We start from the raw sequence: 13,634 nt of genomic DNA, 5'->3' as shown, positions 1-13,634 counted from the left end.
TTTCTTTTTTTGTTCTCTCTCCTACTCCCTTCCCATTACTCTGTCAGCGGCCATGGACCTCGGATTTCCAGATTTCCGCAAGCGCTGATGACTCCGCCAGCGGCCATGGCTGAGCCAGTTCCTATGTCATCGCTGCGGGTTTGCAACCACGCTGCCCACAAGCACGTGGATCACGGCCAGGCTCGTCCTTTGCTAGATCCAGAGCCATGCTGCTGCTTCTGCGAATGGCATGGGCAAGGCAAGCATAGGCAAGGCATAGACCGGATTATTCCCCTTTGCAGCCTATACATCTCGTGCGAGGTCCTCACTGGACAGAGCAAAAGGAACAGATCTCCCTCTTTTTCTATTCTCCAAGCAGACATCACGAGCAGGCCATACAAAAGAAGCGGAGGATGCCCGGGAGGCAGACACAGGAAATCTGAATTCATCTTCTCTGTTGTCTAAGCCGATTGCTGCGGTAATACGATGGGCGTAGCCGAGCAGAGAGGAGGATTCCAGCGCAACGACTAGCCCAGTACGGATCTGCAAATCTAAGCGCTCGCAGCCAACGCTGTGTCATTGGCGTCATCTAAGCCTCTCCGTCATCACTCGCACCAATCTGGAAGTCTGAACGAATCTGACAGGGACGCCCTGAGCGTGGGCTGTGTATGGAGAGCTCACCTGAGTTCGTCGGTGACAGGATTGAGGATATGCCGGTGGCCGTTAGGGGCTGTGAATGGAGGAGCTGGCGAAGACAGAAATTCCAGCTAGATCTTTATTTTCTTCATATTTTTCCATATCATCATTGCATGTCCAGTTGCGATTGGATTTCAGTGAAAACACGTCAACCTATGTACGTCAGCCCATGGAACTACGCGACCTACTTTATCCTACCTCCTATGGGAATATATATCCACTTGAAACTGCGAATTGGCATGTCACACATGGTCAAGTTCAGATGTGCTAGATCAGAGCACAGATTCTTCATTCAATTGATTATTTACAAGCAGTTAATTTAAATTGGAAGTGTATCAGCATATGCAGCCTTCAAAAAACACAGCTGCATGCACTTCTTTGCACCATTCCAATCAATCAACAGCATCATGTGAAAAATCAGCACTAACCAATTTCCTCTTTAGTGTCAACGAACATTCGGTTGGTGCTAGGAACTAGATGATACATGGCCATCTTTCTTCTCCTTCCCACCTGCAGGCAGCCCAGCACCATTCCTTTGGGCAGCCAATTCCTTCGTCTCAGAAGGAGCAGATGGCGTTGTTTCTTCTTCAATAGGCAGTGTCCGTTTCGATCCCTCCAGGGCGACTCCCAGAACAATATTCTCTTCCAAGGGAGGCCTCGCCATTGATGTTGATGCGATGGGCCTTTCTCCATCCTCCTTCAGTGGTTTGGGAGTAGGATCTACCTTTCCACGTCCAATTTCTGTTGGAACTGCAGAATCCTCTGAAGGTTCCCTGTTGGATTCACATCCTTTGCATTCGTTTTCAATACATCCTTCGAGGTTTCTAAAGTTTTCTCCTTCTGTGGTTGCTGCACTTCTGTATTTACCTGGCTTTGAGGGTCAGAAGTCGATGTTGCTGAAAGCTTGGCGCCAGAGTTTGGGGTTGCTGGTCCATTGACTTTATCATCTTTTCTCGAGTCAACTGTTGATGTGGATCCAACCTTTGAATCTTCTATCAAGTCAGAAGTTGAGTTCATTTCAGCCTTGGTATCTTTATCTTCACTGGCATGGGTCCCCTTGGTTGAGGCCTTATTTTTGTCATCACCATTGATTTTATCAGAAGGTTCAATCAAAAGGAAGGGACGATTTGCTGCTGCTCTGGAACGAGTGAAGATCGCATCAGCAAAAGGCACATTTTCTAGGTCAGCTTCGCTGTATATTTTCTGAACTGTGCGGATGGGGGTAGCGAGTCGTGCACGATGATGACTGATAACCCTAAGAAGATCCAAGAGTATAGCTTCCTGTTTCATTGCAAGGTTGCAACATGTTGAGTAGAGTTTCCATTACAAGAATTGATAACATAAATAACATACACTCAACATTCAATGACGAACATCTTCAGCTCACTGAGATATGAACGCAGAGGTAACCCTCAGAGGCATTTATAACCAATTTTCTTTAATGCATATTGCATACAAGTAGCCAATATGCTATGTTCAAGAATTTAACTTAAATAAACAATGGTCCTTTGTCTTTGGCCAACAATAAATATTGCATAATGTTCCCTCAGACTCAAAAAGAAGAAAAAAACTTGGTTGTGAGAATCCTAACCCTACAGAAACTCATCGCGATATAGGCTAAAAAACCAAACAGAAGAGAAAAAACTGCAACTGCTATGGTTACAAATATTACAACCTCAAGGAGGTACAGTTGGACACTTCTGTCATGAATAATTTGGAATAAAAGCCAATCAAAAGTCAAAAGCCACACTGGTACAGTTTTTTGCAACTTAAACCATTGCAGCCCAGGAAATGTAGGGATATAGGTCATGCTACAAGAAAGTGGCTGGCAGAATTAAGGAGCCTTTAGATTGCATGGACTGCACAACTTTTATAAGTTCCAATCATTGGCGCACGTAGAAAGTTCAACAGGATAGTTACCATTTTCTTTATTCCAACTTGCACAACATATTGCAAACGTAGAAAGTTCAACAGGATTGTTACTACTTTCTTTATTCCAAATGGAAAAGGCTGACCATTAAAAAGCCCTCCAAGACTCATATTGATGAACCTATTTCACGATAATCTAGTGTATGCTACACATAAATGTGAATAAGCAACAAATGTACATTTCCCTGAGTAAAACAAGTACTGGAAAAGAATAAAGACATGATGATTATCGAACATCTATATAAAACAACAAAAAGAACAGCAGTGTCATGACAAATGTTGTCAAAAGTCATAATGGCATAGGCATATAGGTGTATATTTACCTTGACACATAGGTACTCTTCAAAATGTGATGTTTTCACAAAGCAAGATATCAATATCTGCAGGCCCAGATAATTCAGATAAAAGGTTAAACAATATATACAAGAATAATCATGCCAAGATAATATAATAAAGAACGGCGATCCATCATGCCAAGACCTTTTTTTTTTTTTTGCCAGTCCTTTGATTATGGAAGATAAATATAGTACAAGAGGTTGCATTAACAAAGAGAAGAATAATTATACTTATTACATTGAATATATCATATCCAAGTCTTTATTCACTATTGAGAGTAAAATCAAAAGAAGATAAGGTAGTGATCCATCCCTCCAAGACTATAGGAAAGAAAATATCAAAGAAAAGGTGCATTTAGGAAGAGAAGAATGTCATTTTCCTTAAATATTTCCACATCCAAGTCCTCATGCACTATTAGGAGCAAAATCAAAACAATATAAGGAACATGGGCTACATAGTTTTTATAACATCTGAAAGTTTACATCATATTCATCAGATTAATGTGAAAAAAATGACCTCAAAGAATGAAAAAAAGGTACTTCGAACTAAAGAAAATGCCAATCAAACTCTCAACAAATATCTAGCATGTAATTCTTTTTGGCAAAGTACCACAGCATGTTTCATGACCAAAAAGTCAGATTAATGATTTACAATAGAATTACCATTAAAGCCTGATTTTCTGGATTGATATTTTCCAGAAATACTCTTCGGTGCAACTTCTGCTGCTCCACTTGAGGGTTCTTCGCCAACACTTTGCGCATATCAGCGACAATATTCTGTACAAACGAAAATATGGACAAGTCAAAAAACTGAAAGCCTTAAAAAAAAACTCGACATCAGTGGGTGAATCATGATTTTCTCACATTTATCTTATGGACATCCAGGTGACTAACAGCAAGGTGTGTCTTGATGCGCCAATGAGTCTTCTGGCTAAGATTCCTGACAACACTTACAGTGAACTTGTGGTTTGGAATGTGCACTGCTTCACGATCATCACCTCTAATTATGGTTGGAGACCACCAACCAACATGCTGGTGTTTTCCAAATTTAGCAAAATGATTAGAAGTTAAAATAAGAAAACCTAATATACTTGTACATTAGTCCCAAGGGATGATTTCTTTAACTGGATTAGGATAAGAAAATCAAAGCTCATACCTCAACAGTACCAGAGACTTCATAGCCTTCAATCTTGGTTTGAATCCATTCGTTCACAATGAATGGTCGTGTAGCATGAATCATAATACTCGAAAGAAAATTCGTAAATATCTGGATGCATAAATAAAAATAGAAGTCATTACACAAATAATTAATGGCTAAAGCTGATGTCACAGAGAGATAATGAAATCCCTATTCCTCAACATCATATGTATTGAAAAACAGTTGCTCACCTCACGACCAGCAAGGGTGAGAAGAACTGTACCAAGACCCCCAGCCGTCAGCCACCTCTGTGTGGAGAATCCAAGTAGCTCCATAAATAATGATATTGCAGCAACCCACACTGCACTGTAAATAGCTTTTCCAGCAAAATTGAAACCCATCTGCCACACAAGAAGAAAATCATCAAAGAGGGATTTCCTTTTTACCAGGAAGCTTCCAAGACAACTGTATCATCCTGTGATAATGCTCCAACGCCAGACGAACGCAATGTTGCAGCTAACAAGTAAAACATTTTTACACCCTTCCTATACTCTGAAACCGATACAGATAGCACTTACATGCGCAGATGCATAGCCATTACTATCAATGTTAATGGACACTCATGAGTGAGACTTGAAAGCAAAAGAAATCATACATTTCTTGTATCGCAGGCATCATTTGCTTCCATATAGTACTTCTGTGCTTGCTGAACGATGCTGAAAAGGGGACATCCATACCAAATACTTAATTGCAATGGTTACACTTAAAATAAGGAAACCTTGAAAAGTTTCAGTATAATCAGACATAGGAACACAACAGAAGTATTTTGTACTACCACAAAGGAAGGGCTAACAAAGGTCAACATTGTAATTCTGAATCACGGACAGACTCTCAAATAATCTTCTCACTTTTTTAAGTTCTCATCGGAAGTCACCTGACTAATTGAAGACAGGTTGATATTTACTTGATTCCAAGACCAATTTGTAAAGATCAAACTCACCTTGATAAACAAAATGCAAAAGCCAGTACAGTCGACAATGATCGAACAAAAATAAGAAGCCGTTGCTTAACAGCTTGACTAGCTTCAGTCGGTAAAACTACTGGATCCAATGCTCTGTAACATAACCAATTCCAGTTTAGTACAATTAGACTTGCTGGGAATAGAACAGATGCCAACACTTACCTAGACTCATAAAATAATGTACGCACCTGCAAAGTAGTGTCACTCCAGTCCATACTATCAAAGGTTGGAAATATGATGTCATAATATAGTGTGTACTGCTCTTCTTCCAACTGTTGTCATTTTTCTGCATAAATTCGAAATAAATGTTAAAGCATATTATTTAATGAATAGATCTGTCAGAAAAGGAAATACTTATAGGAGAATAAATTGTGTTTACATGAAGAAAGACAACCCTAACAAAACGCATGAGTGGACCAAGACCCCATGCAGCAAATGCAATGACACCAACTGCTGGGACCAGCTTAAATACCAAAGGGCTTCCACCCAAAGAGTCAAATGACCTGCGCGTAGCACATTAAAATCAAATCGTTACATATTATCAGGAACTCTGAAGAAGTAACATATTCGATTAGCACCACTTTGTTCCAGCTAAAAGAAATTAAAAAAAAAATTAGAAACATTTATGGAGAAATAAGTTTTCCTCACTCAATTAGAAACAACTGAATTATCAATTAGGCTTTTCTTTAAACAGAGAACATTGCAAATGATATCAAGACAAATAATAGGTCTTTAGATTTATTGATGGCCCTCGAGGAGCCATATGAGGTGGTAAATATGCTATTTAGGCACTTGGGCCCGCTTGGGTCACATCTAGACAAGTACAAGCAAGGAAAAGAAATGTCCGACACAATTAGGGGATTCGATTTAGTGCTTAACTGAAATGGCCACCCTAATCGAATTGACAAAGCTATTGTTCTCTTGCTTTGTTCTCTAAACCTCCTGGAGTAAGCCATCAATCTAGCAGGTAGTGAATTGGAGAAGAAAGAAGAATACCTTCTCAAGACTAGAGCAACAGATTTTACAACTGGGACTTCTTTTCCGCCGCCAGGCACAAGAAAAGACCGGCAGAAGAAAATTTTATGTCTAGAAGATATGGGACGGACTGGCCCATGTCCCTTGCCTAAAAGACGAAGACGCCATGCATCTTGCCACTGTAAATGCCATGTAAAATTTCAGTCTATTGAAATATCATTCAACAAATTCTCGAACCTACATCATACATGGAGATACAAAATAGATATGCAAGCACCAGAATATCCTAAAATAACTGCCAAAGCAGGCTTCATATCTGGAAAGGAAAATGAAAAACAAAGAAAAGAATGCATGGACATGCGCAGCTACAATGGACAGAAAATCATTTATTTTTAGAGTTCAGAATAAGTAACAGAAAGAATATTAATGACGACATAAATGAAAGGCAAAGATTTATTTTCAGATTACAAGTATCAAACCCTGCATATCCATACCAAAGAATGCGATGAGAGATTGTTGCCCACGGACAGTAGCCGGCCTTTTTTCAGAACACTCTTGAGTAATGGGCAGAAAGAAGAATGAAATTAGCAGTGACAAAGAAAGCAAAAATAATTCAAATAGCTGTAGCCTGACGCTCTCTTACATTGTTTTGGTAACAGCATTTTGGATCAAGGAAAATCCCTAGTTCACGGGACAACTGCATGGAACTAGAATGGGCCATCATAGGAGAAGTGAAGAAGCCAGCAGGAAGATGATAGATGACGCAGATTCAGTTCAGATAAGTTCAAACCACAAAAAAATGCCCTCGTAAGGAATCAGCACTCCAAATTTCAAACTGCCAAAACAAATATATCGCCTGCAAAAAGTAAGAAAATTATGGGGAAGGAGTTAAATTTATACCAAAATAAGCCATGTTCAGTGTTTGATTTGCATTCAGGGTTTTGCACTAAGCAATTAGTAAAGGTCTCAAATTCGTGCATCTAAATCTATAAGAAAGCATCATCCTGACTATAATGCATAGAATACATTCTCAATCTGGCTGTACGTGACAATCACGATGAAGCTATAACCCATTAAATTACGAGGGTTACTAGAAGAAACTAAAGACTACTATTATGATAATCGACAGAAGCACACTCTTCCATCATTAGCAGAAGAATCTAAAAGCACCAAACAAAATAGATGTGGACACCTGACAATAGATTAAAGCGTGGATGCCATGGAATATTAGAATTCAAAACCTTTTAAGTCTCCTTCAAACAGCATTGGCCACGTCTTACAAAACCTAAGGTTCGATCCTAACATGAGCTACCATGCATCCAAAGAACTCATACTAAACCATTACTGCAAAGAGAGCATACAGGTAAAAGACTTTCGCACATCAACTGCGATTTCTGGTGACTGCCATCGCACACATATCGCATAATGCCTCGGCACCCTAAGACCTTACACACATAGTCGGCATAGTTCGAAACAGTCTAATCCCAAGCTCTGCACTACTTACTTGCCAGCAATTCCAGCCTATAATCAGTCAACAACTTCGAAAAATAAAAACTGTTCCAGAGTTCTAATTTCGACCGTCTCCGCAGTTTTAGGACACTGTTGTCTCGCAACAGTACGCAATCGAAAGCGCGGGGCTCACTCTGCAGCCGAAACACTAGGGTTTCGAAAATGCGACCTCGTTCCCAAAACGCGCACCGACAATCAATCGCCGCCCGCTTCCTCGACGCACCTGCTCGGGCAATCCGACCTCTACCCGCGCGAAACCACGGCTACGATCGTCCCTCGGAAAAGCCGGAGGAGATTGCTCGGGAAAAGCACGTCCAATCCGCCGAACAAAGAAATCGCGACGAGGTAAAAGACAGAGACACCGAAGGGCACTATTTTTGCCGGAAAATCAACAGGAACTTTCCCGGGAAAATCGGACCGAACGCGCCAGAGGGGATCGGGCGTTTATCTTGGCGAAGTCGCGAGCGAGGCGTGCGAATCGGATTTAGAAAAATCTCTCTCTCGGGTTCGTCGACGGATCGGTTTCTTCAAATGAAAGCTAACAGCCCAGAATTTGTGGCGAGGGAGATAGAGCCAGAGGGGAGGCGCCCTGTAGCGTTTCTCCCGCTAACGTGCACAGGGTGCGTATTTCTCACCCCGGGAGCCGACGTGGCCCAATGAGATCGGGAATTTCCGGATGTAGCCGGGGAGGTGGGGCCCGCGGAGTTTCGGAATTTGCAACGTGGTTTACGTGGCGGATAGACGCGCTTCCGTGTTGGGGTTCTCGTCTGAAATTTCTCTTGCGGAATATTTGCGGTTTTGCCATTTTTGTGTCTTTTTTTTTTTTTTTGGTTTATTTCTGGGTATTTTCGCTTGTCTAGTTTCCGCTTCTCAAAAGCGACGGCACGCGAGGCAAAGACTTATAGGGTCAAATAATAAATTATTATCTTTTCGGATTGTCTTTTCAGCTAAAGCTGAGATGAGCCGCCCCCACAAGCCGAACTTCATTCTTCATCCATATTGAGATTTTTTTTCTTTTTTTGAACTAACATCCATATTGAGATTCGAAGTGCCATTTTTAACCAAAAAAAGTAAATGAATAATTGGGAAAAGTAAATAATTTAACCAAATGAATAAGTTTGACTAGACTTTTATGTTGATCGAAAGCACTCTCTTTTTTTTTTTTCCCGATAATTTGCCATATATAAGTTTGACTAGACTTTTATGCTTTGTTCGGAAGACCGAAAGAAGAGGAAAATGTGGAAGTAGGCAGGGAAAATTCTTTTCACAAAACATTTGAATTTTCTCAAACTTTTCGGACACGCCTCTCATTTTCTTCCCTTCACAACGAATTAAGCTTACCAATTCAATTTTTAGAAAATTTCAAATAAAAACCTAAAATGTTCTCTTTTTTTCAAAAAAAAAAAAATGGGGTGCCCTTATTTTTTCAAATAAGAATTTGAAGTTAATATTATTTCAATTGACGGCCCGAATTGGCCATAGCAGTCTACAATAAGGGACTAAACTTACCAGTTGTGAATGACAATTTTGTCTTTTTAAATTTTACAAATTTTTCAGTTTTTCTTTTTTTTTTTTTTTTTTCCATTAAAAAAACAAAGGAAAACTCACCAACTACAAAGGCTATAGCCTTCCCGCCTATGGCCGCCGCCCCATTGGCAATGGTCGACAGAGTCGTTGACGCCTATGTGAGGCAATCTAGTAGTTATGTTTCTCATCATTATTTGGAAGACCAAATGGTTGAAATGGAAAAATGGATGAGACAGATTAAGCTGCAAGATGGAAAATATGTCCTTCCTTCAAATCCACTTTCCCAACCTTGGCAAACGATTCCAATGGAAGTGGGCCCTTTCAAGACTACATCAATTGACTCAATTATTGAAGAAGCTCCAAAGTTGGATCAAAGAAATATTGTTATGCTTCGAAACCATATCATAGCAATGGAAAGGCAAAGAAAAATTAGTTAAAAAAAGAAACCGGCTCCTGAACTCTTTCAAGAGCCTCCCTCTACTCATATGGTCTCAAATCCACTTGAGATTTATTTGCCAGATCAAAGCAAACAAGAGATACCAACTATTGCTATATTCAACTCCACCAAGCAAAATATCTCTAAATCGGCCTCAAAATTAGATTCATTTTCCTCTTAAAATACTTCAACCTCTAAGCCACAAGCACCAATATCCCGCTTACCTGCTATCTTTATGGCCGACCTCCTTGAAGCAAAAATGGAATCAAATCCATTTGAGCCAGAAATAGTACACCTTTGTGACCCAAACCTAGAATAGAGGTCTATGACCTCAAAATACTACTTCACATTTGATGATATCCCATATTGCAAATGGCCAAAAAGATTACAAGAGTTTTATGCTTGACTCAACACTAAAGCAGTTTTGGTTAAAAGTTAGTACAATATATTGACCGAGTTCATGAGTAGATTTACTAGAAGCCTAAAAACTTGGTGGAGAACTATTTTTGATCAGGATCAAATAACATTTCTACTTTAGATAGATTTTTATTATGTGATCCAGATTATCCACTAATTCTTTATTGGTAAATTAGAAGTTCTTCTTGTGCTTAAAAGAAGATAATTTTTTTAAAGAAAATGCTACTTCTTAAGAAAAAAGCATATGAATAAGCATTTTTAAGAAATGCTTAAATTATTTTATGCTTTTAGAGCTTATCCAAATTTGAAACAAGTATTCTTGACCTCCATTCCAAAAGAAATTAGACAAATTGTGGAAAATTTCATTTAGAATAAGCAAAAGATTGTTGCTAATGTTCATCTTGGAGAACTCCAGCAAGAAATACATTGGGCTCTTGATGATCTTTGCATTTGAATGAAGACTTTTAGGAGTTATCTTAAGAGCAAAAACGAACTTGATCGGGCTTGTCAAAAGCCTGAGTTAAGAATCGAATGTTCAAAGAAAGATTATTGCAATGATCCTTCTTGGAGTGGTCGATGTAAGAAGCGAAAGACACTTCATAAGATTCTCTTTAGGCCATATAAGGAGAAGGCATAAATGGTGATTTTTGCGGAAAAAAATGCACCGGAAGGATTTCTTCTGGAAAGGATAGAAAATCTGAGAAGTGTTATATCTACAACAAGAAATGACATTTTGCAAAGAATTTTCCAAAAGCTAGGGGTAGAAATTCTCACTTGATTCAGAAAATGAAAACATAGACTAAAGTGTCACTCTAGGACGATGATATGGAATCAGTCTTCTCTGAACCTCCTACAATCCAAGATCTTTATGCATACACTCATTCTATTCTCTTATATTTCCCTATTAAAATATATCTATCCAAATATGATAAGCCTATTTCTGTTATTGTCCTCATTGACATTAGAGCCAATGTTTCTAGTCCTGATACAAAGATACTTCCAAAAATACCAGATTTCATATACTCGATATTTTAACTTTCCTTCTGGGTATACCTTTGCTATAAAAGTTCGAAGCAAACTCATCATCATATAATTCTTTCCTAGTATTCAATCACTACCAAAAAAAGATGGAACAGTTGTTATTAAATTTAGTAAGGAAAAGGAAGAAACCACTTTTTCTATCTTTCCTATTATTTTTATGATGCAACATCGTACAACTGATGTTCCAGTTGATGATGGCCATGCAGATCCAAAGCCTATGATTGAGTCTTTTGACCAACAGGGATGACCCATTCATTATTACAAAGATCTCCGGACAAGACATTGTTTGTGGGATCTTGATTATCAATGTTCCCTCTAGATGAAGAAGAGGATGATAGACCATCTAGGAGAAAGAAAATGTCAAAAGATAAACTTTACCAAAGTTACCTTGATGGAGACTTCATCATCGTATTTGTTGGTGAATATGGAGAAAATTATCAATCCATGGTCTCGTACGAACCATCTCGATCACACCCTCCTCCAATAGTCCCTTAACCATGTAAACCTCTTCCACCTCTTTAGTAACCACCCAAAAAGAAACCTTCACTCTAAAAGCCAATTGTTTCACCTTTCTACAAACCCATCTACAAATTGATTAAGGAGAACTCTTTTCCTCTAGAAGTACCCAAAACACCCTAGCTCCAATGTTTCCCAAAGCAAGAACCACCTCATATCCTTCCATCTGTTTGTATGTTTCAATCTTCAGACTTCTCACCTTTGGAAAGATCTAATTCTAGTGCCTCATTCCTAGCATCAGAAGAATTTACAGATGCTCAGCATTGGTTCTGTCGTATGCCTAAGGTCTTGAATTCTATAGATATTGATAAGGAAGTTATGGCTTCGGAGGCTATTTTGAATTGGTAGTCATAAAATGTTTTGGTCTAAAACAATGTCCTCAAGGCAATTGACACCAAACTTTCAACTATCCAAGCTCTCAAAGTTGAAAGACTCATCATAGAATACAGAAGGCAAAAGGATAGAGATGGCTTGGACAATTATGAAGTCTGAAGCATTAAAGAAAAAGAAGTCTGAAGAATTTAAAGCCATAAGGAAAAGGAATTTGAAGCAACATGAAGAATAGAAAAACTTGGCCTAAAAGTATTATTTGGCACTATTTGACATTATTTGGCATTGTTCATGTATTATTTAACATTGCAAAAGTGAAAAATGTTTGTTAGAAGCAAGTTCTTCGTCTGTTAATATAAGGGTCAAATAATTGGTCATTGTTGGCCATAAAGAGTCTGTAAAATTGTGTTTAGTGTTTGTTTTATGCTGTATGAGGCGGTGCTTGTAAACACTAAGGGGCAAAACACTTCCTTCCAAAAAATAATATTGTATGGTTTGCTATGAATCCCAATCTTCGTTTTTGTTTGGTATGATTCTTTAAAACTAGGGATCATTTGATCAATCTTAGTAGTATGCTCTGCACTTGCCATAATGTAGAAACTCCTAAAATTTCTCATGATATGAGTCAACAAATGAAGAGGAATTTGGCAAATAATAGACAATCCCTTCCGTCATGCATGTGAGATAGCATACATGTCACTAGAGGTGTGCAAAAGAATCGAGACCCACCCGAACCGTCTGAAACAGGATTGAAACTGCCTGGAACCGGTGATTCTTAAAGGAATCAGTTCGGTTCCAATTTATGAGAACCGGTGGGTACTGATTCGGTTCCCAGTTCCATGGGCGAATCCGCTCACCCGGACCGGACTGATTATATTATAATAATATACTAATTTTTAATTAAAAAAATCAAAATTAACAAATCTAAAATTTAGGGCTCCAATCACCATCTTATCTCAATTCACTACTTTCCTACTCCATCTCGTCTCTCTTAATTCAAATTCTCCCCCAACTTCCTCTTCCTCTCCAATTTACCTCCGGATCTACTCATTTCCCTTTGAGTCCTAATTTGAACTTAGCGAAATAGTCAGTCGATTCTCTTTTCCCCCTTGAACTTGAACTCTCTCTCCACGTTGTCGCTATCCTCATTGCCACCTCCGCTTTCACTATCACTATCGTTCTCTTTGTTGTTGGGCTCATCCCGCTTCTACCTCCCTCTTCCTCCTCCCCCTCCTCAGGCTTCTCCCCATTGTCCTCATTTGCAGGGACAAGGGTGAACTCTAGCTCTAAGAATAGATCATCGTCCCCATTGTCCTCCTCATTGTTGGTCTCGAGAGAGGAGTGAGAGACGGCGGAGGCAGTGGCGAAGATAGTGGTGGTGGCTGGGACGGAAGCAGCGCCATGGTCACAACCGACACCGCGGCACTAATACTTGAGGAGAACAAATCTACCATGGTCAGGAGAGCCAAAATAAGCAGATGTGGGGAGGGCGAAAAGGGGAAGGCGCAGAGGTTAGACCAATTCTATGGATCCACTCGGGAATCAAATCGGACCGGCGATTCGATTCCCGAGTGTGGATCCATACAACTAGTGGGTGGTTCTTGGTTCTCATTTTTCGGAACCGGTTCTTAGCGGGCAGTTCCCGGTTCTAGATCGGGAACCGCTCACCCGGATCATGCACACCTTTACATGTCACAAATTCTATTTTTGTTTTCCCATGCTCATATTATAGGCAAATTTTCTAGTAGATCTTCTGGTTTACCAATAAAGAATTGGTGGATAATT

The 13,634-nt window shown here is 39.5% G+C and overlaps 1 protein-coding gene across 1 annotated transcript; it reads right to left on the bottom strand.

The window, feature by feature from the left end:
• Positions 1 to 924: 924 nt before the first annotated feature.
• Positions 925 to 8,020, bottom strand: LOC104449184 (mechanosensitive ion channel protein 3, chloroplastic). Its single transcript, XM_010063247.3, is given in 15 exon segments — positions 925 to 1,452; positions 1,455 to 1,956; positions 2,928 to 2,984; positions 3,603 to 3,716; positions 3,804 to 3,971; positions 4,096 to 4,206; positions 4,329 to 4,478; positions 4,733 to 4,793; positions 5,078 to 5,191; positions 5,287 to 5,384; positions 5,478 to 5,601; positions 6,095 to 6,252; positions 6,568 to 6,627; positions 6,717 to 6,929; positions 7,716 to 8,020. Coding segments are annotated over 14 exon segments (2,109 nt in total). The 5' UTR covers positions 6,798 to 6,929; positions 7,716 to 8,020; the 3' UTR covers positions 925 to 1,141.
• Positions 8,021 to 13,634: the final 5,614 nt, after the last annotated feature.

This window comes from Eucalyptus grandis, chromosome 11 (genome assembly GCF_016545825.1).
Source record: "Eucalyptus grandis isolate ANBG69807.140 chromosome 11, ASM1654582v1, whole genome shotgun sequence".
NCBI lineage: Eukaryota > Viridiplantae > Streptophyta > Magnoliopsida > Myrtales > Myrtaceae > Eucalyptus > Eucalyptus grandis.
The sequence above is the reverse complement of the archived record's forward strand: the minus strand, read 5'-3'. Positions and strand labels throughout refer to the sequence as shown.